General features: G+C 57.4%; 1 protein-coding gene across 1 annotated transcript in view; it reads left to right on the forward strand.

Annotated features, from left to right (window-relative positions):
- The window catches only part of LOC132387279 (trichohyalin-like), a 30,907-nt gene extending 4,895 nt beyond the window's left edge, over positions 1-26,012 (forward strand). The window contains exons 5-12 of the mRNA XM_059959629.1: positions 2,351-4,633; positions 4,824-4,966; positions 19,454-19,673; positions 21,124-21,265; positions 21,423-21,541; positions 24,876-25,030; positions 25,446-25,544; positions 25,709-26,012. Of these exons, the coding sequence (XP_059815612.1) occupies positions 2,351-4,633; positions 4,824-4,966; positions 19,454-19,673; positions 21,124-21,265; positions 21,423-21,541; positions 24,876-25,030; positions 25,446-25,503 (3,120 nt within the window). The 3' untranslated portion in view covers positions 25,504-25,544; positions 25,709-26,012. The remainder of the gene's footprint in view (positions 1-2,350; positions 4,634-4,823; positions 4,967-19,453; positions 19,674-21,123; positions 21,266-21,422; positions 21,542-24,875; positions 25,031-25,445; positions 25,545-25,708) is intronic.
- Positions 26,013-27,364: the final 1,352 nt, after the last annotated feature.

Consider the following 27,364-nt stretch of genomic DNA (forward strand, 5'->3'; position numbering starts at 1 on the left):
GAGTGAATCTCCCTCACCGTCCCATCACACAGTCCCGACGTCAGACACAGAGTGAATCTCCCTCCACACCGTCCCATCACACACTCCCGGGGTCGGACACAGAGTGAATCTCCCTCCACACCATCCCATCACACACTCCCGGGGTCAGACACAGAGTGAATCTCCCTCCACACCGTCCCATCACACTCTCCCGTGGTCAGACACAGAGTGAATCTCCCCCCACACCGTCCCATCACACACTCCCGGGGTCAGACACAGAGTGAATCTCCCTCCACACCGTCCCATCGCACACTCCCAGGGTCAGACACAGAGTGAATCTCCCTCCTCACTGTCCCATCACACACTCCCAGGGTCAGACACAGAGTGAATCTCCCTCCACACCGTCCCATCACACACTCCCAGGGTCAGACACAGAGTGAATCTCCCTCCTCACCGTCCCATCACACACTCCCGGGGTCAGACACAGAGTGAATCTCCCTCCACACCGTCCCATCACACACTCCCGGTGTCAGACACAGAGTGAATCTCCCCCCACACCGTCCCATCACACACTCCCAGGGTCAGACACAGAGTGAATCTCCCTCCTCACCGTCCCATCACACAGTCCCGACGTCAGACACAGAGTGAATCTCCCTCCACACCGTCCCATCACACACTCCCGGGGTCGGACACAGAGTGAATCTCCCTCCACACCATCCCATCACACACTCCCGGGGTCAGACACAGAGTGAATCTCCCTCCGCACCGTCCCATCACACACTCCCGGGGTTCAGACACGGAGTGAATCTCCCTCCACACCGTCCCATCACACTCTCCCGTGGTCAGACACAGAGTGAATCTCCCCCCACACCGTCCCATCACACACTCCCGGGGTCAGACACAGAGTGAATCTCCCCCCACACCGTCCCATCACACACTCCCGGGGTCAGACAGAGTGAATCTCCCCCCACACCGTCCCATCACACACTCCCGGGGTCAGACACAGAGTGAATCTCCCCCCACACCGTCCCATCACACACTCCCGGGGTCAGACAGAGTGAATCTCCCTCCACACCGTCCCATCACACACTCCCGGGGTCAGACACAGAGTGAATCTCCCTCCACACCGTCCCATCACACACTCCCGGGGTCAGACACAGAGTGAATCTCCCTCCACACCGTCCCATCACACACTCCCGTGGTCAGACACAGAGTGAATCTCCCTCCACACCGTCCCATCACACACTCCCGTGGTCAGACACAGAGTGAATCTCCCCCCACACCGTCCCATCACACACTCCCGGGGTCAGACACAGAGTGAATCTCCCTCCACACCGTCCCATCACACACTCTCAGGGTCAGACACAGAGTGAATCTCCCTCCTCACCGTCCCATCACACACTCCCAGGGTCAGACACAGAGTGAATCTCCCTCCACACCGTCCCATCACACACTCCCAGTGTCAGACACAGAGTGAATCTCCCTCCTCACCGTCCCATCACACACTCCCGGTGTCAGACACAGAGTGAATCTCCCCCCACACCGTCCCATCACACACTCCCGGGGTCAGACACAGAGTGAATCTCCCCCCACACCGTCCCATCACACACTCCCGGGGTCAGACACAGAGTGAATCTCCCTCCACACCGTCCCATCACACACTCCCGGGGTCAGACACAGAGTGAATCTCCCTCCACACCGTCCCATCACACACTCCCGGGGTCAGACACAGAGTGAATCTCCCTCCTCACCGTCCCATCACACAGTCCCGACGTCAGACACAGAGTGAATCTCCCTCCACACCATCCCATCACACACACCCGGGGTCAGACACAGAGTGAATCTCCCTCCGCACCGTCCCATCACACACTCCCGGGGTTCAGACACGGAGTGAATCTCCCTCCACACCGTCCCATCACACAGTCCCGACGTCAGACACAGAGTGAATCTCCCTCCACACCATCCCATCACACACACCCGGGGTCAGACACAGAGTGAATCTCCCTCCGCACCGTCCCATCACACACTCCCGGGGTTCAGACACGGAGTGAATCTCCCTCCACACCGTCCCATCACTCACTCCCGGGGTCAGACACAGAGTGAATCTCCCTCCACACCGTCCCATCACACACTCAGAAGGAGGGAGGTTCCCTCATCCTTAGATGTTGAGTGACGACCTCTCTCTCATGCAGGGTTTTCGAGGAGTCAGGGGTCACACCACAAGAAGGCCCGGTGAGTAACCCTGTCAATGGAGGGTTGGTGGTTTGGAGCGGGGAGTGGTCACATCAGTGAGGGCAGGACGACGGGGATCGGTGCTGAGGTCGTGGCACTGACCCTCTGCTCTCTCTTCCCCTCCCCTGATCTTCTCCAGGTCACCGCGAGCCCGGGACAGGGGCGATGTCCCGAGGTTGGAGCGGGTGACGGGCTCTCGCAATCCGATGCTGGCCTGGCGGAGGAGCTGGTGACCCCAGCCCCCCCTTCCTCGTCTCCCACCGGTGAGCACCGGCCCTCGGCATCCTCCCCGAGCGAGCTCAGCCCCCGTCTCTGGGCCCTGGTGGAGAGGGCGAAGGTCAGGGAGGGAACAGGGCACCCTGGGGCCGAGCACCTGGAGAGGGAGCGTCTCGAAACCGTGCGCCCGGAGGCCGAGGCCCAGGAGAGGGAGCGTCTGGAGGCCGAGGCCCGGGAGAGGGTGCGCCTGGAGGCCGAGGCCCGGGAGAGGGTGCGCCTGGAGGCCGAAGCCCGGGAGAGGGAGCGTCTGGAGGCCGAGGCCCGCGAGAGGGAGCGTCTGGAGGCCGAGGCCCGGGAGAGGGTGCGCCTGGAGGCTGAGGCCCGGGAGAGGGTGCGCCTGGAGGCCGAGGCCCGGGAGAGGGAGCGCCTGGAGGCCGAAGCCCGGGAGAGGGTGCGCCTGGAGGCCGAGGCCCGCGAGAGGGAGCGCCTGGAGGCCGAGGCCCGGGAGAGGGAGCGCCTGGAGGCCGAGGCCCGGGAGAGGGAGCGCCTGGAGGCCGAGGCCCGGGAGAGGGAGTGTCTGGAGGCCGAGGCCCACGAGAGGGAGCGTCTGGAGGCCGAGGCCCACGAGAGGGAGAGTCTGGAGGCCGAGGCCCGGACGAGGGAGCGTCTGGAGGCCGAGGCCCGGGAGAGGGAGCGCCTGGAGGCCGAGGCCCGGGAGAGGGAGCGCCTGGAGGCCGAGGCCCGGGAGAGGGAGCGTCTGGAGGCTGAGGCCCGCGAGAGGGAGCGTCTGGAGTCCGAGGCCCGCGAGAAGGAGCGACTGGAGGCCGAGGCCCGGGAGAGGGAGAGTCTGGAGTCCGAGGCCCAGGAAATGGAGGGTCTGGAGGCCGAGGCCCGCGAGAGGGAGCGTCTGGTGGCCGAGGCCCGGGAGAGGGAGCGTCTGGAGGCCGAGGCCCGCGAGAGGGAGCGACTGGAGGCCGAGGCCCGCGAGAGGGAGCGTCTGGTGGCCGAGGCCCGGGAGAGGGAGCGTCTGGTGGCCGAGGCCCGGGAGAGGGAGCGTCTGGTGGCCGAGGCCCGGGAGAGGGAGCGTCTGGAGGCCGAGGCCCGCGAGAGGGAGCGTCTGGAGGCCGAGGCCCGGGTGAGGGAGAGTCTGGAGGCCGAGGCCCGCGAGAGGGAGAGTCTGGAGGCCGAGGCCCGGGCGAGGGAGCTTCTGGAGGCCGAGGCCCGGGAGAGGGAGGGTCTGGAGGCCGAGGCCCGCGAGAAGGAGCGACTGGAGTCCGAGGCCCGGGAGAGGGAGCGACTGGAGTCCGAGGCCCGGGAGAGGGAGCGACTGGAGGCCGAGGCCCGCGAGAGGGAGCGTCTGGAGGCCGAGGCCCGCGAGAGGGAGCGTCTGGAGGCCGAGGCCCGCGAGAGGGAGCGACTGAAGGCCGAGGCCCGGGAGAGGGAGCGACTGGAGGCCGATGCCCGAGAGAGGGAGCGTCTGGAATCCGAGGCCCGCGAGAGGGAGCGTCTGGAGGCCGAGGCCCTGGAGAGAGAGCGTCTGGAGGCCGAGGCCCAGGAGAGGGAGCATCTGGAGGCCGAGGCCCGTGAGAGGGAGCGGCTGGAGTCCGAACGTCTGGGGAAGGAACGTCTCGATGTGACGGCACGGCTGGCGGGCGGGGAGAGTTCCTCGGAGAGTCAGCAGGATCCGGCTGGCCGGCTGGCCGATGTCTCGGTGACCTCCGACTGGAGCCTGTCTGAGTCTTTCGAGTGGTCGAGCCCGGGGGCAACGGGGAAAGTCAGACGGTCCGTCTCCCCGCAAGACGACCGGCCGCAGGGCGGCAGGCAGGTGCCAGACGGGGAGGAGGCCAGACACCCAGACGACAAGGAGACGGATGGGCAGACGGAAGGTGGAGTGGTCAGGTGCCCGACCGGTGGTGATGAGGAGCAGGAAGAGGCCAGACACCGGGAAAGTGAGGAGACGAGCGGGGAGACGGTGCAGGAAGAGGCCAGACGCCGGGACAGTGAGGGGACGAGCGGGGAGACGGTGCAGGAAGAGGCCAGACGGCGGGACAGTGAGGGGACGAGCGGGGAGACAAACCAGCAAGAGGCGAGATGCCGGGTCAGCAGGGAGACGGAGCATGAAGAGGCCAGACGCCAGCCCGAGACAGAGAGTCCGGCGGCCGGGGGATGGAACGAGGTTCCGAGCGATCCGGAAAAGGGTGCCCAGGTGAGTCTGCTCCAGACCACCCCTTTAAGACTGACGGTGCGACCTCCCCTTTAACTCGCCCTGTGCGTCTTGTCCAGACTGGTCTGGGGGGGGCTTTTCCTCCGTAACATGTGGGCTTAACTCCCCCGTTTACATACCTTCCCTCACCGCCCGCCTTCTCTTTCCCGCCTAACCTCCCCCTCTGTTCCAGGTCCCTGACTCGGACTCTCCTGCAACTGAGAACGCTCCAGACAAGCCTTGCCCAATGGATCTGCTTCTCCGGAGTCGGAAGCGGAACTCCAGCGCGTCTGAACCCCTCGATTCTGCGGATGGCAGGCCCCCCAGTGAGCAATGGTACGGATACCTGGACCGCAGAGGCTCCTATCCAGCCGGAGAGGGCGTGGGACCGCTGGGGAACGGGCTGGAGAGGGCGTGGGACCGCTGGGGAACGGACCGGAGAGGGCGTGGGACTGCTGGGGAAAGGGCCGGAGAGGGCGTGGGACTGCTGGGGAAAGGGCCGGAGAGGGCGTGGGACCGCTGGGGAACAGACCGGAGAGGGCGTGGGACCGCTGGGGAACGGGCTGGAGAGGGCGTGGGACCGCTGGGGAACGGACCGGAGAGGGCGTGGGACCGCTGGGGAACTGACAGAGAGGGCATGGGACCGCTGGGGAACGGGCCGGAGAGGGCGTGGGACCGCTGGGGAACGGGCTGGAGAGGGCGTGGGACCGCTGGGGAACGGACCGGAGAGGGCGTGGGACCGCTGGGGAACAGACCGGAGAGGGCGTGGGACCGCTGGGGAACTGACAGAGAGGGCGTGGGACCGCTGGGGAACGGGCTGGAGAGGGCGTGGGACCGCTGGGGAACGGGCCGGAGAGGGCGTGGGACCGCTGGAGAACGGACAGAGAGGGCGTGGGACCGCTGGGGAACGGACCGGAGAGGGCGTGGGACCGCTGGGGAACGGGCCGGAGAGGGCGTGGGACCGCTGGGGAACGGACAGAGAGGGCGTGGGACCGCCGGGGAACGGGCCGGAGAGGGCGTGGGACCGCTGGGGAACGGGCCGGAGAGGGCGTGGGACCGCTGGGGGACGGACAGAGAGGGCGTGGGACCGCTGGGGAACGGGCCGGAGAGGGCGTGGGACCGCTGGGGAACGGGCCTGAGAGGGCGTGGGACCGCTGGGGAACGGGACTGAGAGGGCGTGGGACCGCTGGGGAACGGACAGAGAGGGCGTGGGACCGCTGGGGAACGGGCCGGAGAGGGCGTGGGAACGCTGGGGAACGGACAGAGAGGGCGTGGGACCGCTGGGAACGGACAGAGAGGGCGTGGGACCGCTGGGAACGGACAGAGAGGACGTGGGACCGCTGGGGAACGGGCCGGAGAGGGCGTGGGACCGCTGGGGAACGGACCGGAGAGGGCGTGGGACCGCTGGGGAACGGGCCGGAGAGGGCGTGGGACCGCTGGGGAACGGACAGAGAGGGCGTGGGACCGCTGGGGAACGGACAGAGAGGGCGTGGGACCGCTGGGGAACGGGCCGGAGAGGGCGTGGGACCGCTGGGGAACGGACAGAGAGGGCGTGGGACCGCTGGGGAACGGACAGAGAGGGCGTGGGACCGCTGGGGAACGGGCCGGAGAGGGCGTGGGACCGCCGGGGAGTCTGGTCCGGGGAGGGCGTGGTACCGCTGGGGAACGGGCCGGAGAGGGCGTGGGACCGCTGGGGAACGGACAGAGAGGGCGTGGGACCGCTGGGGAACGGGCCGGAGAGGGCGTGGGACCGCTGGGGAACGGACAGAGAGGGCGTGGGACCGCTGGGGAACGGACAGAGAGGGCGTGGGACCGCTGGGGAACGGACAGAGAGGGCGTGGGACCGCTGGGGAACGGACAGAGAGGGCGTGGGACCGCTGGGAACGGGCCGGAGAGGGCGTGGGACCGCTGGGGAACGGGCCGGAGAGGGCGTGGGACCGCTGGCGAACGGACAGAGAGGGCTTGGGACCGCTGGGGAACGGGCCGGAGAGGGCGTGGGACCGCTGGGGAACGGGCCGGAGAGGGCGTGGGACTGCTGGGGAACGGACAGAGAGGGCGTGGGACCGCTGGGGAACGGACAGAGAGGGCGTGGGACCGCTGGGGAACGGACAGAGAGGGCGTGGGACCGCTGGGGAACGGGCTGGAGAGGGCGTGGGACCACTGGGGAACGGGCCGGAGAGGACGTGGGACCGCTGGGGAACGGACAGAGAGGGCGTGGGACCGCTGGGGAATGGGCCGGAGAGGGCGTGGGACCGCTGGGGAACGGACAGAGAGGGCGTGGGACCGCTGGGGAACGGACAGAGAGGGCGTGGGACCGCTGGGGAACGGACAGAGAGGGCGTGGGACCGCTGGGGAACGGACAGAGAGGGCGTGGGACCGCTGGGGAACGGACAGAGAGGGCGTGGGACCGCTGGGGAACGGACAGAGAGGGCGTGGGACCGCTGGGAACGGGCCGGAGAGGGCGTGGGACCGCTGGGGAACGGGCCGGAGAGGGCGTGGGACCGCTGGGGAACGGGCCGGAGAGGGCGTGGGACCGCTGGGGAACGGGCCGGAGAGGGCGTGGGACCGCTGGGGAACGGGCCGGAGAGGGAGTGGGACCGCTGGGAACGGACAGAGAGGGCGTGGGACCGCTGGGGAACGGACAGAGAGGGCGTGGGACCGCTGGGGAACGGGCCAGAGAGGGCGTGGGACCGCTGGGGAACGGACAGAGAGGGCGTGGGACCGCTGGGGAACGGGCCGGAGAGGGCGTGGGACCGCTGGGGAACGGACAGAGAGGGCGTGGGACCGCTGGGGAACGGTCCGGAGAGGGAGTGGGACCGCTGGGAACGGACAGAGAGGGCGTGGGACCGCTGGGGAACGGACAGAGAGGGCGTGGGACCGCTGGGGAACGGGCTGGAGAAGGCGTGGGACCGCCGGGGAGTCTGGTCCGGGGACGGTGTGGTACCGACGGGGTGTCCGGACCGGAGAGGGCGTGGGACCGCTGGGGATGTGGTTAGAGAGAGAGTGCTATATTGTCAGTGATCCCAGATTACAGAGGGTGTGATTTGGTAGAAAAAATAAACGAGCAGACTATTATTTAAGGGGAGGAGAGAATTCAAAGTTCTGAGATGCAATGGGACTTGGGAGTCCTCGTGCAGGATACCCGAAAGGTTAACCTCCAGGTTGAGTCGGTGGTGAAGAAGGTGAATGCAATGTTGACATTCATTTCTAGAGGAATAGAGTATAGGAGCAGGGATGTAATGTTGAGGATCCATAAGGCACTGGTGAGACCTCACTCGGAGTACTGTGTGCAGTTTTGGGCTCCTTATTTAAGAAAGGATGGGCTGACGCTGGAGAGGGTTCAGAGAAGATTCACTGGAATGATTCCGGGAATGAGAGGGTTAACATATGAGGAAAGTTTGACCGCTCGTGGACTGTCCTCCTTGGAGTTTAGAAGAATGAGGGAGGACCTCGTAGAAACATTTTGAACGTTGAAAGGCACCGACAGAGTGGATGTGGCAAAGTTGTTTCCCACGGTGGGGGAGTCTAGGACGAGGGGACCCGACTAGAGGATTGCAGGGCGCCCGTTCAGAACGGAGATGCGAAAACATTTTTTTTAGCCAGAGGGCGGTGAATCTGTGGAATTTGTTGCCACGGGTGGCAGTGGAGGCCGGGTCACTGGGTGTGTTTAGGGCAGAGATTGAAGGGTATCTGAGTAGTCAGGGCATCAGAGGTGATGGTGAGAAGGCGGGGGAGGGGAGATTGGGTCGGCTCGTGACGAAATGGCGGGGCAGACATGATGGGCGGAATGGTGAATCTGGTCGCGAGAGGGAGTTGTACCGTCAGGGAACCCGGTTTAGAGAGAGAGAGTATACGATCAGTAATCCCAGTTTAGAGAGAGAGTGATACTGTCGGGGAACCTGGTTTGGAGAGAGAGAGAGAGAGTATACTATCAGTAATCACGGACAAGAGAGGGTGTGATACTGATGGTGAACACGGGTTAGAGAGAGAGAGTATACTATCAGTAATCACGGACAAGAGAGGGTGTGATACTGATGGGGAACACGGGTTAGAGAGAGAGAGAGTATACTATCAGTGATCACGGACAAGAGAGGGTGTGATACTGATGGTGAACACGGGTTAGAGAGAGAGTATACTATCAGTAATCACGGACAAGAGAGGGTGTGATACTGATGGTGAACACGGGTTAGAGAGAGAGAGAGAGAGTATACTATCAGTGATCACGGTCTAGAGAGGGTGTGATACTGATGGGGAACACGGGTTAGAGAGAGAGAGAGAGAGAGTATACTATCAGTGATCACGGACTAGAGAGGGTGTGATACTGATGGGGAACACGGGTTAGAGAGAGAGAGAGAGAGTATACTATCAGTGATCACGGACTAGAGAGGGTGTGATACTGATGGGGAACACGGGTTAGAGAGAGAGAGTATACTATCAGTGATCACGGTCTAGAGAGGGTGTGATACTGATGGGGAACACGGGTTAGAGAGAGAGAGAGAGAGAGTATACTATCAGTGATCACGGACTAGAGAGGGTGTGATACTGATGGGGAACACGGGTTAGAGAGAGAGAGAGAGAGAGAGAGAGAGAGTATACTATCAGTGATCACGGTCTAGAGAGGGTGTGATACTGATGGGGAACACGGGTTAGAGAGAGAGAGAGAGAGAGAGCGTATACTATCAGTGATCACGGACTAGAGAGGGTGTGATACTGATGGGGAACACGGGTTAGAGAGAGAGAGTATACTATCAGTGATCACGGACTAGAGAGGGTGTGATACTGATGGTGAACACGGGTTAGAGAGAGAGAGTATACTATCAGTGATCACGGTCTAGAGAGGGTGTGATACTGATGGGGAACGGGTTAGAGAGAGAGAGAGAGTATACTATCAGTGATCACGGTCTAGAGAGGGTGTGATACTGATGGGGAACACGGGTTAGAGAGAGAGAGAGAGTATACTATCAGTGATCACGGTCTAGAGAGGGTGTGATACTGATGGGGAATGGGATAGAGAGAGAGAGTATACTATCAGTGATCACGGACTAGAGAGGGTGTGATACTGATGGGGAACACGGGTTAGAGAGAGAGAGTATACTATCAGTGATCACGGTCTAGAGAGGGTGTGATACTGATGGGGAACACGGGTTAGAGAGAGAGAGAGAGAGAGTATACTATCAGTGATCACGGACTAGAGAGGGTGTGATACTGATGGGGAACACGGGTTAGAGAGAGAGAGAGAGAGTATACTATCAGTGATCACGGACTAGAGAGGGTGTGATACTGATGGGGAACACGGGTTAGAGAGATAGAGAGAGAGTATACTATCAGTGATCACGGTCTAGAGAGGGTGTGATACTGATGGGGAACGGGTTAGAGAGAGAGAGAGAGTATACTATCAGCGATCACGGTCCAGAGAGGGTGTGATACTGATGGGGAACACGGGTTAGAGAGAGAGAGTATACGATCAGTGATCACGGACTAGAGAGGGTGTGATACTGATGGGGAACACGGGTTAGAGAGAGAGAGAGAGAGTATACTATCAGTGATCACGGTCTAGAGAGGGTGTGATACTGATGGGGAACACGGGTTAGAGAGAGAGAGAGAGAGTATACTATCAGTGATCACGGTCTAGAGAGGGTGTGATACTGATGGGGAACACGGGTTAGAGAGAGAGAGTATACTATCAGTGATCACGGTCTAGAGAGGGTGTGATACTGATGGGGAACACGGGTTAGAGAGAGAGAGAGAGAGTATACTATCAGTGATCACGGACTAGAGAGGGTGTGATACTGATGGGGAACACGGGTTAGAGAGAGAGAGTATACTATCAGTGATCACGGTCTAGAGAGGGTGTGATACTGATGGGGAACACGGGTTAGAGAGAGAGAGAGAGAGAGTATACTATCAGTGATCACGGACTAGAGAGGGTGTGATACTGATGGGGAACACGGGTTAGAGAGAGAGAGAGAGTATACTATCAGTGATCACGGACTAGAGAGGGTGTGATACTGATGGGGAACACGGGTTAGAGAGATAGAGAGAGAGTATACTATCAGTGATCACGGTCTAGAGAGGGTGTGATACTGATGGGGAACGGGTTAGAGAGAGAGAGAGAGTATACTATCAGCGATCACGGTCCAGAGAGGGTGTGATACTGATGGGGAACACGGGTTAGAGAGAGAGAGTATACGATCAGTGATCACGGACTAGAGAGGGTGTGATACTGAAGGGGAACACGGGTTAGAGAGAGAGAGAGTATACTATCAGTGATCACGGTCTAGAGAGGGTGTGATACTGATGGGGAACACGGGTTAGAGAGAGAGAGAGAGAGTATACTATCAGCGATCACGGTCCAGAGAGGGTGTGATACTGATGGGGAACGGGTTAGAGAGAGAGAGAGAGAGTATACTATCAGTGATCACGGACTAGAGAGGGTGTGATACTGATGGTGAACACGGGTTAGAGAGAGAGAGTATACCATCAGTGATCACGGTCTAGAGAGGGTGTGATACTGATGGGGAACGGGTTAGAGAGAGAGAGAGTATACTATCAGTGATCACGGTCTAGAGAGGGTGTGATACTGATGGGGAACACGGGTTAGAGAGAGTATACTATCAGTGATCACGGTCTAGAGAGGGTGTGATACTGATGGGGAACGGGTTAGAGAGAGAGAGAGAGAGTATACTATCAGCGATCACGGTCTAGAGAGGGTGTGATACTGATGGGGAACACGGGTTAGAGAGAGAGAGAGAGAGTATACTATCAGTGATCACGGACTAGAGAGGGTGTGATACTGATGGGGAATGGGTTAGAGAGAGAGAGAGTATACTATCAGTGATCACGGTCTAGAGAGGGTGTGATACTGATGGGGAACACGGGTTAGAGAGAGAGAGAGAGTATACGATCAGTGATCAGGGTCTAGAGAGGGTGTGATACTGATGGGGAACACGGGTTAGAGAGAGAGAGAGAGTATACTATCAGTGATCACGGTCTAGAGAGGGTGTGATACTGATGGTGAACACGGGTTAGAGAGAGAGAGAGTGAGAGTATACTATCAGTGATCACGGACTAGAGAGGGTGTGATACTGATGGGGAACACGGGTTAGAGAGAGAGAGAGAGAGTATACTATCAGTGATCACGGTCTAGAGAGGGTGTGATACTGATGGGGAACACGGGTTAGAGAGAGAGAGTATACTATCAGTGATCACGGACTAGAGAGGGTGTGATACTGATGGTGAACACGGGTTAGAGAGAGAGAGAGAGAGTATACTATCAGCGATCACGGTCTAGAGAGGGTGTGATACTGATGGGGAACACGGGTTAGAGAGAGAGAGAGAGAGTATACTATCAGTGATCACGGACTAGAGAGGGTGTGATACTGATGGGGAACACGGGTTAGAGAGATAGAGAGAGAGTATACTATCAGTGATCACGGTCTAGAGAGGGTGTGATACTGATGGGGAACGGGTTAGAGAGAGAGAGAGAGAGTATACTATCAGTGATCACGGACTAGAGAGGGTGTGATACTGATGGGGAACACGGGTTAGAGAGAGAGAGAGAGAGTATACTATCAGTGATCACGGACTAGAGAGGGTGTGATACTGATGGGGAACGGGTTAGAGAGAGAGAGAGAGAGTATACTATCAGCGATCACGGTCTAGAGAGGGTGTGATACTGATGGGGAACGGGTTAGAGAGAGAGAGTATACTATCAGTGATCACGGACTAGAGAGGGTGTGATACTGATGGGGAACACGGGTTAGAGAGAGAGAGAGAGAGTATACGATCAGTGATCACGGACTAGAGAGGGTGTGATACTGATGGTGAACACGGGTTAGAGAGAGAGAGAGAGAGTATACTATCAGTGATCACGGACTAGAGAGGGTGTGATACTGATGGGGAACACGGGTTAGAGAGAGAGAGAGAGTATACGATCAGTGATCAGGGTCTAGAGAGGGTGTGATACTGATGGGGAACACGGGTTAGAGAGAGAGAGAGAGTATACTATCAGTGATCACGGTCTAGAGAGGGTGTGATACTGATGGTGAACACGGGTTAGAGAGAGAGAGAGAGAGAGTATACTATCAGTGATCACGGACTAGAGAGGGTGTGATACTGATGGGGAACACGGGTTAGAGAGAGAGAGAGAGAGTATACTATCAGTGATCACGGTCTAGAGAGGGTGTGATACTGATGGGGAACACGGGTTAGAGAGAGAGAGTATACTATCAGTGATCACGGACTAGAGAGGGTGTGATACTGATGGTGAACACGGGTTAGAGAGAGAGAGAGAGAGTATACTATCAGCGATCACGGTCTAGAGAGGGTGTGATACTGATGGGGAACACGGGTTAGAGAGAGAGAGAGAGAGTATACTATCAGTGATCACGGACTAGAGAGGGTGTGATACTGATGGGGAACACGGGTTAGAGAGATAGAGAGAGAGTATACTATCAGTGATCACGGTCTAGAGAGGGTGTGATACTGATGGGGAACGGGTTAGAGAGAGAGAGAGAGAGTATACTATCAGTGATCACGGACTAGAGAGGGTGTGATACTGATGGGGAACACGGGTTAGAGAGAGAGAGAGAGAGTATACTATCAGTGATCACGGACTAGAGAGGGTGTGATACTGATGGGGAACGGGTTAGAGAGAGAGAGTATACTATCAGTGATCACGGACTAGAGAGGGTGTGATACTGATGGGGAATACGGGTTAGAGAGAGAGAGAGAGAGTATACGATCAGTGATCACGGACTAGAGAGGGTGTGATACTGATGGTGAACACGGGTTAGAGAGAGAGAGAGAGAGTATACTATCAGCGATCACGGTCTAGAGAGGGTGTGATACTGATGGGGAACACGGGTTAGAGAGAGAGAGAGTATACTATCAGTGATCACGGTCTAGAGAGGGTGTGATACTGATGGGGAACACGGGTTAGAGAGAGAGAGAGAGAGTATACTATCAGCGATCACGGTCTAGAGAGGGTGTGATACTGATGGGGAACACGGGTTAGAGAGAGAGAGAGAGTATACTATCAGTGATCACGGACTAGAGAGGGTGTGATACTGATGGGGAACACGGGTTAGAGAGAGAGAGAGAGTATACTATCAGTGATCACGGACTAGAGAGGGTGTGATACTGATGGGGAACACGGGTTAGAGAGAGAGAGAGAGAGTATACGATCAGTGATCACGGACTAGAGAGGGTGTGATACTGATGGGGAACACGGGTTAAGAGAGAGAGAGAGAGTATACTATCAGTGATCACGGACTAGAGAGGGTGTGATACTGATGGTGAACACGGGTTAGAGAGAGAGAGAGAGAGTATACTATCAGTGATCACGGTCTAGAGAGGGTGTGACACTGATGGTGAACACGGGTTAGAGAGAGAGAGTATACTATCAGTGATCACGGACTAGAGAGGGTGTGATACTGATGGGGAACACGGGTTAGAGAGAGAGAGAGAGAGTATACTATCAGTGATCACGGACTAGAGAGGGTGTGATACTGATGGGGAACGGGTTAGAGAGAGAGAGAGAGTATACTATCAGTGATCACGGACTAGAGAGGGTGTGATACTGATGGGGAACACGGGTTAGAGAGAGAGAGAGAGAGTATACTATCAGTGATCACGGACTAGAGAGGGTGTGATACTGATGGGGAATGGGTTAGAGAGAGAGAGAGAGTATACTATCAGTGATCACGGTCTAGAGAGGGTGTGATACTGATGGGGAACACGGGTTAGAGAGAGAGAGAGAGAGTGAGAGTATACTATCAGTGATCACGGACTAGAGAGGGTGTGATACTGATGGGGAACACGGGTTAGAGAGAGAGAGAGAGAGAGAGAGTATACTATCAGTGATCACGGACAAGAGGGTGTGATACTGATGGTGAACACGGGTTAGAGAGAGAGAGTATACTATCAGTGATCACGGTCCAGAGAGGGTGTGATACTGATGGGGAACGGGTTAGAGAGAAAGAGAGAGAGTATACTATCAGTGATCACGGACTAGAGAGGGTGTGATACTGATGGGGAATGGGTTAGAGAGAGAGAGAGAGTATACTATCAGTGATCACGGACTAGAGAGGGTGTGATACTGATGGGGAACACGGGTTAGAGAGAGAGAGAGAGAGAGAGAGTATACTATCAGTGATCACGGACAAGAGGGTGTGATACTGATGGTGAACACGGGTTAGAGAGAGAGAGTATACTATCAGTGATCACGGTCTAGAGAGGGTGTGATACTGATGGGGAACGGGTTAGAGAGAAAGAGAGAGAGTATACTATCAGTGATCACGGACTAGAGAGGGTGTGATACTGATGGGGAACGGGTTAGAGAGAAAGAGAGAGAGTATACTATCAGTGATCACGGACTAGAGAGGGTGTGATACTGATGGGGAACACGGGTTAGAGAGAGAGAGAGAGAGAGAGTATACTATCAGCGATCACGGTCCAGAGAGGGTGTGATACTGATGGGGAACGGGTTAGAGAGAGAGAGAGAGAGTATACTATCAGTGATCACGGACTAGAGAGGGTGTGATACTGATGGGGAACACGGGTTAGAGAGAGAGAGTATACGATCAGTGATCACGGACTAGAGAGGGTGTGATACTGATGGGGAACGGGTTAGAGAGAGAGAGAGAGAGAGAGAGTATACTATCAGTGATCACGGACTAGAGAGGGTGTGATACTGATGGGGAACACGGGTTAGAGAGAGAGAGAGAGAGTATACTATCAGCGATCACGGTCCAGAGAGGGTGTGATACTGATGGGGAACGGGTTAGAGAGAGAGAGAGTATACTATCAGTGATCACGGACTAGAGAGGGTGTGATACTGATGGGGAACACGGGTTAGAGAGAGAGAGTATACGATCAGTGATCACGGACTAGAGAGGGTGTGATACTGATGGGGAACGGGTTAGAGAGAGAGAGAGTATACTATCAGTGATCACGGACTAGAGAGGGTGTGATACTGATGGGGAACACGGGTTAGAGAGAGAGAGTATACTATCAGTGATCACGGACTAGAGAGGGTGTGATACTGATGGGGAACACGGGTTAGAGAGAGAGAGTATACTATCAGTGATCACGGTCTAGAGAGGGTGTGATACTGATGGGGAACACGGGTTAGAGAGAGAGAGAGAGTATACTATCAGCGATCACGGTCCAGAGAGGGTGTGATTCTGATGGGGAACACGGGTTAGAGAGAGAGAGAGAGAGAGAGAGAGTATACTATCAGTGATCACGGTCTAGAGAGGGTGTGATTCTGATGGGGAACACGGGTTAGAGAGAGAGAGAGAGAGTATACGATCAGTGATCACGGTCTAGAGAGGGTGTGATACTGATGGGGAACACGGGTTAGAGAGAGAGAGAGAGAGTATACTATCAGTGATCACGGACTAGAGAGGGTGTGATACTGATGGGGAACACGGGTTAGAGAGAGAGAGAGTATACTATCAGTGATCACGGACAAGAGAGGGTGTGATTCTGATGGGGAACACGGGTTAGAGAGAGAGAGAGAGAGTATACTATCAGTGATCACGGTCTAGAGAGGGTGTGTTACTGATGGGGAACACGGGTTAGAGAGAGAGAGTATACTATCAGTGATCACGGACAAGAGAGGGTGTGATTCTGATGGGGAACACGGGTTAGAGAGAGAGAGAGAGAGTATACTATCAGTGATCACGGACTAGAGAGGGTGTGATACTGATGGGGAACGGGTTAGAGAGAGAGAGAGAGTATACTATCAGTGATCACGGACTAGAGAGGGTGTGATACTGATGGGGAACACGGGTTAGAGAGAGAGAGAGAGAGTATACTATCAGTGATCACGGACTAGAGAGGGTGTGATACTGATGGGGAATGGGTTAGAGAGAGAGAGAGAGTATACTATCAGTGATCACGGTCTAGAGAGGGTGTGATACTGATGGGGAACACGGGTTAGAGAGAGAGAGAGAGAGTGAGAGTATACTATCAGTGATCACGGACTAGAGAGGGTGTGATACTGATGGGGAACACGGGTTAGAGAGAGAGAGAGAGAGAGAGAGTATACTATCAGTGATCACGGACAAGAGGGTGTGATACTGATGGTGAACACGGGTTAGAGAGAGAGAGTATACTATCAGTGATCACGGTCCAGAGAGGGTGTGATACTGATGGGGAACGGGTTAGAGAGAAAGAGAGAGAGTATACTATCAGTGATCACGGACTAGAGAGGGTGTGATACTGATGGGGAATGGGTTAGAGAGAGAGAGAGAGTATACTATCAGTGATCACGGACTAGAGAGGGTGTGATACTGATGGGGAACACGGGTTAGAGAGAGAGAGAGAGAGAGAGAGTATACTATCAGTGATCACGGACAAGAGGGTGTGATACTGATGGTGAACACGGGTTAGAGAGAGAGAGTATACTATCAGTGATCACGGTCTAGAGAGGGTGTGATACTGATGGGGAACGGGTTAGAGAGAAAGAGAGAGAGTATACTATCAGTGATCACGGACTAGAGAGGGTGTGATACTGATGGGGAACGGGTTAGAGAGAAAGAGAGAGAGTATACTATCAGTGATCACGGACTAGAGAGGGTGTGATACTGATGGGGAACACGGGTTAGAGAGAGAGAGAGAGAGAGAGTATACTATCAGCGATCACGGTCCAGAGAGGGTGTGATACTGATGGGGAACGGGTTAGAGAGAGAGAGAGAGAGTATACTATCAGTGATCACGGACTAGAGAGGGTGTGATACTGATGGGGAACACGGGTTAGAGAGAGAGAGTATACGATCAGTGATCACGGACTAGAGAGGGTGTGATACTGATGGGGAACGGGTTAGAGAGAGAGAGAGAGAGAGAGAGTATACTATCAGTGATCACGGACTAGAGAGGGTGTGATACTGATGGGGAACACGGGTTAGAGAGAGAGAGAGAGAGTATACTATCAGCGATCACGGTCCAGAGAGGGTGTGATACTGATGGGGAACGGGTTAGAGAGAGAGAGAGTATACTATCAGTGATCACGGACTAGAGAGGGTGTGATACTGATGGGGAACACGGGTTAGAGAGAGAGAGTATACGATCAGTGATCACGGACTAGAGAGGGTGTGATACTGATGGGGAACGGGTTAGAGAGAGAGAGAGTATACTATCAGTGATCACGGACTAGAGAGGGTGTGATACTGATGGGGAACACGGGTTAGAGAGAGAGAGTATACTATCAGTGATCACGGACTAGAGAGGGTGTGATACTGATGGGGAACACGGGTTAGAGAGAGAGAGTATACTATCAGTGATCACGGTCTAGAGAGGGTGTGATACTGATGGGGAACACGGGTTAGAGAGAGAGAGAGAGTATACTATCAGCGATCACGGTCCAGAGAGGGTGTGATTCTGATGGGGAACACGGGTTAGAGAGAGAGAGAGAGAGAGAGAGAGTATACTATCAGTGATCACGGTCTAGAGAGGGTGTGATTCTGATGGGGAACACGGGTTAGAGAGAGAGAGAGAGAGTATACGATCAGTGATCACGGTCTAGAGAGGGTGTGATACTGATGGGGAACACGGGTTAGAGAGAGAGAGAGAGAGTATACTATCAGTGATCACGGACTAGAGAGGGTGTGATACTGATGGGGAACACGGGTTAGAGAGAGAGAGAGTATACTATCAGTGATCACGGACAAGAGAGGGTGTGATTCTGATGGGGAACACGGGTTAGAGAGAGAGAGAGAGAGTATACTATCAGTGATCACGGTCTAGAGAGGGTGTGTTACTGATGGGGAACACGGGTTAGAGAGAGAGAGTATACTATCAGTGATCACGGACAAGAGAGGGTGTGATTCTGATGGGGAACACGGGTTAGAGAGAGAGAGAGCGAGAGTATACTATCAGTGATCACGGACTAGAGAGGGTGTGATACTGATGGTGAACACGGGTTAGAGAGAGAGAGAGAGAGAGTATACTATCAGTGATCACGGTCTAGAGAGGGTGTGATACTGATGGGGAACACGGGTTAGAGAGAGAGAGTATACTATCAGTGATCACGGTCTAGAGAGGGTGTGATACTGATGGTGAACACGGGTTAGAGAGAGAGAGAGAGAGAGAGAGAGTATACTATCAGCGATCACGGTCTAGAGAGGGTGTGATACTGATGGTGAACACGGGTTAGAGAGAGAGAGAGAGAGTATACTATCAGTGATCACGGACTAGAGAGGGTGTGATACTGATGGGGAACGGGTTAGAGAGAGAGAGTATACTATCAGTGATCACGGTCTAGAGAGGGTGTGATACTGATGGGGAACACGGGTTAGAGAGAGAGAGAGAGTATACTATCAGTGATCACGGTCTAGAGAGGGTGTGATACTGATGGTGAACACGGGTTAGAGAGAGAGAGAGAGAGTATACTATCAGTGATCACGGTCTAGAGAGGGTGTGATACTGATGGGGAATGGGATAGAGAGAGAGAGAGAGAGTATACTATCAGTGATCACGGACTAGAGAGGGTGTGATACTGATGGGGAACGGGTTAGAGAGAGAGAGTATACTATCAGTGATCACGGTCTAGAGAGGGTGTGATACTGATGGGGAACACGGGTTAGAGAGAGAGAGTATACTATCAGTGATCACGGTCTAGAGAGGGTGTGATACTGATGGGGAACACGGGTTAGAGAGAGAGAGTATACTATCAGTGATCACGGTCTAGAGAGGGTGTGATACTGATGGGGAACACGGGTTAGAGAGAGAGAGAGAGAGTATACGATCAGTGATCACGGTCTCGAGGGGTGTGATACCATCAGTTTATGGAACGTAACACCTGCCTCCCTCCCTCAGCCACCTCACCAGCACTGAGAGTGAACTTCCATCCCCCGAGGCAGTCGAGAGTCCCGAGGCGGAGCCCAAGGAGCAGATCCTACCCTTCAAGGGCAAGGCAGAGGGGGAGGAAGGATCCCAGTGCGAGGTGGAGGCGCCCCACCCTGTCCCGGTCGCAGGCGAGGAAGGGACAGCGGGCCCTGTCCCGGAGGAGGAGACGATTGACCTCAACTTCCTCGAGGTGAGTGAGGGGAGGGGGAGAGGAGTGTTCGAGGGAGTCGTGTGAGGCGAATTCCGCAGGAGAGGCTCACCGGGGTGTGGCCTGGCTCAGAGAGGGTGTGACAAACTCGGGTTGTGGCGCAGGCTGAGGGGAGATGGGATAGGGGCCTGCCAGAGCAGACAGTTACCTCTGCATGGTGGAAATGTCTATACTGGAGGGCACGCGATGAAGGCGTGTTCGAGAGGCTTTTCGACAGACACGGGCATGGCCGGGGAGATGGAGAACGTGCAGGCTTGTCTCTTCAGCCCAGCGGGTTCTGAGTTTCACGATTGTGCGTCCCGTGTCCAGCCTGAGACCAAAACTGCACACAATACTCCAGGTGGGGTCTCACCAGGGCCCTGTACAGCTGCAGAAGGACCTCTTTACTCCTGTACTCAATTCCTCTTGTTATAAAGGCCAACATGCCATTAGCTTTCTTCACTGCCTGCTGTACCTGCATGCTTGCTTTCATTGACTGATGTACAAGAACACCTCGTCTCCCCTCATTTTCCCATTAAACCTCTCACCTTTCACCCTTGACCCCTGACCTGGGGTTGTCATGCCACCCACCCTCAGTGGGAAAAAGCTTGCTTGCCTTTACCCTATTGATACCCCTCATAATTTTGTGTCTCTCTATCAAATCTCCTCTCAATCTTCTCCATTCCCGGGAATAAAGTCCTAACCTGTTCGATCTTTCCTGATAACTCAGGCCCTCCAGACCCGGCAACGTCCTTGTAAATTTTCCCTGTCCTCTTTCAACCTCGTTTCCATCTTCCACGTAGGTCGGTGACCAAAACTGCACACCATACTCCAGATTAGACCCCAGCAATGTCTTCAACACAACCTCCCGTCTCCCGTACTCAACACTTCGATTTGTGAAGGCCAATGTGCCGAAAGCTTTCTCTACGACCCTGTCTACCCGTGACGCCACTTTCGATGGATCGTGGACCTGTATTCCCAGATCCCTTCGTCCTACCACACTCCTCGGTGCCTCCCGTTCACTGTGTGAGACCCACCCTGGCTGGTCCTGTCGAAGTTCAGCACCTCACACTCAACTGTATTAAATCCCATCCGCCGTCTGTCAGCCCATTTTTCCAGCCGATGCAGGTTCCACTTTGAGCTTTGTTAGTCCTCCCCGCTGTCCACTACACCCCCAGTCTTGGTGACGTCCACAGATTAGCCGATCCAGATTACCACGTCACCATCCGGATGGTGGGTCGTCCTTAGCCTGAATGCCAAGCGACTGAACCTTCTTGACCGTGCGGGGCCTTGTAGGTCTACGCAGGCAAAACCCACTGCCTTGCATTCATCAAATTTCCCCGCAGTTTCCTCGGGAAACTCCGTAAGGTTGGTCCGACGAAAGCCGAATCGGATCAAGTCCATCCAAATGCTCGGGAATTACGTTCCGTGACCTGCGACGGTGTGCTTTCAGGACGTGCCGACCTTGAACGTCACCGCGCACCGCAATCGCGTGGAACTGAACCGCAAGAGGCCGCACCGAGGTTTCTGCAGCCCCCGCGGCGTGCAGAGAGACGGAGGCAGCTCGGAGTCGTGGATGTTCCGAGATTCCACGGGTAGGTGGGGGTAGGGAGGGAGGGAGGACGATCCAGAGACTGGCTGTGGCGGAGGGAGGGCGGGGAGAGTGAGGGAGACGGAGGCACACGGACCGGGCGTTCAGAGTGTGAGCGAGGAGACAGGCGGATCACTGAACTCTCCCTCCCTCCGGTACAGAGGAGCGGCCCTCGAGGGGGGACGAGGAGGAGGAGGAGATGGACAGGGAGGGGAACCAGCGAGGCGGCAAGGAGACGGGGTCCAGCCGGAGAATACCCAGGATGGATTCCTCCTTCAAGGTGAGTGACTGCGGCCGTAGATCACCCCCCCTCCTTTCCCCAGGGGTCTCCGACCTCCTCCATCGCTCTGCCATCCCTCCGTATCCCCGTGTATGTGTGTGAGTGTGTGTGTCCCTCTCCCCCCAGTGACCCCTCTCCCCTCTCCTTCCCCCAGGGGTCTCCGACCCCCTCCATCGCTCCCCCATCCCTCTGTATCCCCCGTGTATGTGTGTCCCTCTCCCCCCCGTGATCCCTCTCCCCTCTCCTTCCCCCAGGGGTCTCCGACCCCCTCCATCGCTCCCCCATCCCTCCGTATCCCCCGTGTATGTGTGTGTGTGTGTGTGTCCCTCTCCCCCCCGTGATCCCTCTCCCCTCTCCTTCCCCCAGGGGTCTCTGACCCCCTCCATCGCTCCCCCATCCCTCTGTATCCCTCGTGTATGTGTCCCTCTCCCCCCCATGATCCCTCTCCCCTCTCCTTCCCCCAGGGGTCTCCGACCCCCTCCATCGCTCCCCCATCCCTCTGTATCCCCCGTGTATGTGTGTCCCTCTCCCCCCCCGTGATCCCTCTCCCCTCTCCTTCCCCCAGGGGTCTCCGACCCCCTCCATCGCTCCCCCATCCCTCCGTATCCCCCGTGTATGTGTGTCCCTCTCCCCCCATGACCCCTCTCCCCTCTCCTTCCCTCAGGGGTCTCCGACCCCCTCCATCACTCCCCCATCCCTCTGTATCCCCCGTGTATGTGTGTCCCTCTCCCCCCGTGACCCCTCTCCCCTCTCCTTCCCCCAGGGGTCTCCGACCCCCTCCATCGCTCCCCCATCCCTCCGTATCCCCCGTGTATGTGTGTCCCTCTCCCCCCTGTGACCCCTCTCCCCTCTCCTTCCCCCAGGGGTCTCCGACCCCCTCCATCGCTCCCCCATCCCTCCGTATCCCCCGTGTATGTGTGTCCCTCTCCCCCCCATGACCCCTCTCCCCTCTCCTTCCCCCAGGGGTCTCCGACCCCCTCCATCGCTCCCCCATCCCTCCGTATCCCCCGTGTATGTGTGTCCCTCTCCCCCCCGTGATCCCTCTCCCCTCTCCTTCCCCCAGGGGTCTCCGACCCCCTCCATCGCTCCCCCATCCCTCCGTATCCCCCGTGTATGTGTGTCCCTCTCCCCCCCGTGACCCCTCTCCCCTCTCCTTCCCCCAGGGGTCTCCGACCCCCTCCATCGCTCCCCCATCCCTCCGTATCCCCCGTGTATGTGTGTCCCTCTCCCCCCCGTGACCCCTCTCCCCTCTCCTTCCCCCAGGGGTCTCCGACCCCCTCCATCGCTCCCCCATCCCTCCGTATCCCCCGTGTATGTGTGTCCCTCTCCCCCCCGTGACCCCTCTCCCCTCTCCTTCCCCCAGGGGTCTCCGACCCCCTCCATCGCTCCCCCATCCCTCCGTATCCCCTGTGTATGTGTGTCCCTCTCCCCCCCGTGATCCCTCTCCCCTCTCCTTCCCCCAGGGGTCTCCGACCCCCTCCATCGCTCCCCCATCCCTCCGTATCCCCCGTGTATGTGTGTCCCTCTCCCCCCGTGACCCCTCTCCCCTCTCCTTCCCCCAGGGGTCTCCGACCCCCTCCATCACTCCCCCATCCCTCCGTATCCCCCGTGTATGTGTCCCTCTCCCCCCCGTGATCCCTCTCCCCCCCGTGATCCCTCTCCCCTCTCCTTCCCCCAGGGGTCTCCGACCCCCTCCATCACTCCCCCATCCCTCCGTATCCCCGTGTATGTGTCCCTCTCCCCCCCGTGATCCCTCTCCCCTCTCCTTCCCCCAGGGGTCTCCGACCCCCTCCATCACTCCCCCATCCCTCCGTATCCCCCGTGTATGTGTGTCCCTCTCCCCCCGTGACCCCTCTCCCCTCTCCTTCCCCCAGGGGTCTCCGACCCCCTCCATCGCTCCGTATCCCCCGTGTATGTGTGTCCCTCTCCCCCCCCGTGATCCCTCTGCCCTCTCCTTCCCCCAGGGGTCTCCGACCCCCTCCATCGCTCCCCCATCCCTCCGTATCCCCCGTGTATGTGTGTCCCTCTCCCCCCGTGACCCCTCTCCCCTCTCCTTCCCCCAGGGGTCTCCGACCCCCTCCATCGCTCCCCCATCCCTCCGTATCCCCCATGTATGTGTGTCACTCTCCCCCCCGTGACCCCTCTCCCCTCTCCTTCCCCCAGGGGTCTCCGACCCCCTCCATCGCTCCCCCATCCCTCCGTATCCCCCGTGTATGTGTGTCCCTCTCCCCCCCGTGACCCCTCTCCCCTCTCCTTCCCCCAGGGGTCTCCGACCCCCTCCATCGCTCCCCCATCCCTCCGTATCCCCCGTGTATGTGTGTCCCTCTCCCCCCGTGACCCCTCTCCCCTCTCCTTCCCCCAGGGGTCTCCGACCCCCTCCATCGCTCCGTATCCCCCGTGTATGTGTGTCCCTCTCCCCCCCCGTGACCCCTCTCCCCTCTCCTTCCCCCAGGGGTCTCCGACCCCCTCCATCGCTCCGTATCCCCCGTGTATGTGTGTCCCTCTCCCCCCCCGTGACCCCTCTCCCCTCTCCTTCCCCCAGGGGTCTCCGACCCCCTCCATCGCTCCGTATCCCCCGTGTATGTGTGTCACTCTCCCCCCCCGTGACCCCTCTCCCCTCTCCTTCCCCCAGGGGTCTCCGACCCCCTCCATCGCTCCCCCATCCCTCCGTATCCCCCGTGTATGTGTGTCACTCTCCCCCCCGTGACCCCTCTCCCCTCTCCTTCCCCCAGGGGTCTCCGACCCCCTCCATCGCTCCCCCATCCCTCCGTATCCCCCGTGTATGTGTGTCCCTCTCCCCCCCCGTGACCCCTCTCCCCTCTCCTTCCCCCAGGGGTCTCCGACCCCCTCCATCGCTCCCCCATCCCTCCGTATCCCCCATGTATGTGTGTCCCTCTCCCCCCCGTGACCCCTCTCCCCTCTCCTTCCCCCAGGGGTCTCCGACCCCCTCCATCGCTCCCCCATCCCTCCGTATCCCCCGTGTATGTGTGTCCCTCTCCCCCCCGTGATCCCTCTCCCCTCTCCTTCCCCCAGGGGTCTCCGACCCCCACCATCGCTCCCCCATCCCTCCGTATCCCCCGTGTATGTGTGTCCCTCTCCCCCCTGTGATCCCTCTCCCCTCTCCTTCCCCCAGGGGTCTCCGACCCCCTCCATCGCTCCCCCATCCCTCCGTATCCCCCATGTATGTGTGTCACTCTCCCCCCCGTGACCCCTCTCCCCTCTCCTTACCCCAGGGGTCTCCGACCCCCTCCATCGCTCCCCCATCCCTCCGTATCCCCCGTGTATGTGTGTCCCTCTCCCCCCGTGACCCCTCTCCCCTCTCCTTCCCCCACAGGTGAAGTCAAAGTCCCGGCACAAGTCCACGACGGAGGGAGGGGAGACAGGCGCCTCGGAGGCCCCGATGTCTCGATCTCGATCCCTGCGCTTCCCCTCCCAGCTGGGACATGCCTTCCGGAAGGTTCTGCCCACCAAATCCGAGAAGGGTGAGAGGTGAGTGTCTGCATCCACAGGAGGGTAGATCCCCCTCCCCCTCTGTCCCCTCTCCCTCTTGCCCTCTCACCCCCTCTGCACCCTCCCTCTTCCCCTCTCCCACTCCCTCCCCTAACCCCTCTCCTTCACCTCCTTCTGCCCCCTCTCCCATGCCATCCCTCCCCCTCTTCCTCTTGCCCTCCCTTCCCCTTTGCTCCCTCTCCATCATCCTCTCCACCTCTGCCTCCTCCCCTTCTCCCTCCCTCTCCGCTGCATCTCCCTCTTCCCCTCCTTCCCCTCTCCCTCTTCCCTATGATGACCTCTGCACCCCGACTCCGAGTCCCTATGACCTCTGACCCCCAAGTACCTTCACAACCTCGAAGTCACCTTTCAGTCCGCAACCTCTGACCCCTTTATTGCCGTCTGGATCCCCAAGGTCGGAGAGCTCGACCCCAGGCTGGCTGCAGGCCCTCAAACCAAAGAAGAAGAAGTGAGGGAGCTCTCTCCGTCCCTCCATCGCCCTCAGGACCCTCAGGTGAGGCTGGGGAGGGGAGGGTGGGGGCAAGGAGGGGAGGGGTGGACGGGCAATGGGGAGGGGAGCATGGCGGATGAAAACACAATACTCATCTCTATCCCTTCCTCCTTCCACCCCCTTTCTCTCCCTGCCTCCCTCCCTCCCTCCCCCCGACTCGCCCGCAGGTGGGGCTGAACGCCTGGACACCTGCCCTCGAAGCAGAGCTCCCAGGAACCGGAGCCGGCTGCCACAGAGCCGTCCGCGCCGTTTTATAACCACATCGCCCGAACCTTCGCACTTTTCCCGACTGTCTTCCTACATGAGGCGGGGGTTACTGATTTTTTATAATTTAAATGCCGGGGCCACTTCCAAAGCAAAGCTTTTCTACCAAAGGCATCGGGCGCCCCTTTGCGATTGTTTGCTGCTGGGATAATGGGTAAACACTACACCTTGCTATTAATTTACAATAAAGATTCTTGCACTACCTTGCTGAACGTCTCCTTCATTCCATCATGTAGCCCACCCCCGGGGATCTGTTAATCTGTATATAAACCCCCTGAACCCCCGGCTTAGATCCCAGTCTGTAACCCACCCCTGGGGATCTGTTAATCTGTATATAAATCCCTGGATTAGATCCCAGTCTGTAACCCACTCCCGGGGATCTGTTATTCTGTATATAAACCCCCCCGAACCCCTGGATTAGATCCCAGTCTGTAACCCACCTCCGGGGATCTGTTAATCTGTATATAAACCCCCTGAACCCCCGGATTAGATCCCAGTCTGTAACCCACTCCCGGGGATCTGTTATTCTGTATATAAACCCCCGAACCCCCGGGTTAGATCCCAGTCTGTAACCCACTCCCGGGGATCTGTTATTCTGTATATAAACCCCCTGAACCCCCGGATTAGATCCCAGTCTGTAACCCACTCCCGGGGATCTGTTATTCTATATATAAACCCCCTGAACCCCTGGATTAGATCCCAGTCTGTAACCCACTCCCGGGGATCTGTTATTCTGTATATAAACCCCCCCGAACCCCTGGATTAGATCCCAGTCTGTAACCCACTCCCGGGGATCTGTTATTCTGTATATAAACCCCTGGATTAGATCCCAGTCTGTAACCCACTCCCGGGGATCTGTTATTCTGTATATAAACCCCCCCGAACCCCTGGATTAGATCCCAGTCTGTAACCCACTCCCGGGGATCTGTTAATCTGTATATAAACCCCCTGAACCCCCGGATTAGATCCCAGTCTGTAACCCACTCCCGGGGATCTGTTATTCTGTATATAAACCCCCGAACCCCCGGGTTAGATCCCAGTCTGTAACCCACTCCCGGGGATCTGTTATTCTGTATATAAACCCCCTGAACCCCCGGATTAGATCCCAGTCTGTAACCCACTCCCGGGGATCTGTTATTCTATATATAAACCCCCTGAACGCCTGGATTAGATCCCAGTCTGTAACCCACTCCTGGGGATCTGTTATTCTGTATATAAACCCCCTGAACCCCCGGATTAGATCCCAGTCTGTAACCCATTCCCGGGGATCTGTCATTCTATATATAAACCCCCTGAACCCCCGGATTAGATCCCAGTCTGTAACCCACTCCCAGGGATCTGTTATTCTGTATATAAACCCCCTGAACCCCTGGATTAGATCCCAGTCTGTAACCCACGTCTGGGGATCTGTTATTCTATATATAAACCCCTGGATTAGATCCCAGACTGTAACCCACTCCCAGGGATCTGTTATTCTATATATAAACCCCTGGATTAGATCCCAGTCTGTAACCCACTCCCAGGGATCTGTTATTCTGTATATAAACCCCCTGAACCCC

Source organism: Hypanus sabinus, unplaced genomic scaffold, assembly GCF_030144855.1.
Source record: "Hypanus sabinus isolate sHypSab1 unplaced genomic scaffold, sHypSab1.hap1 scaffold_1694, whole genome shotgun sequence".
Taxonomy (NCBI): Eukaryota; Metazoa; Chordata; class Chondrichthyes; order Myliobatiformes; family Dasyatidae; genus Hypanus; species Hypanus sabinus.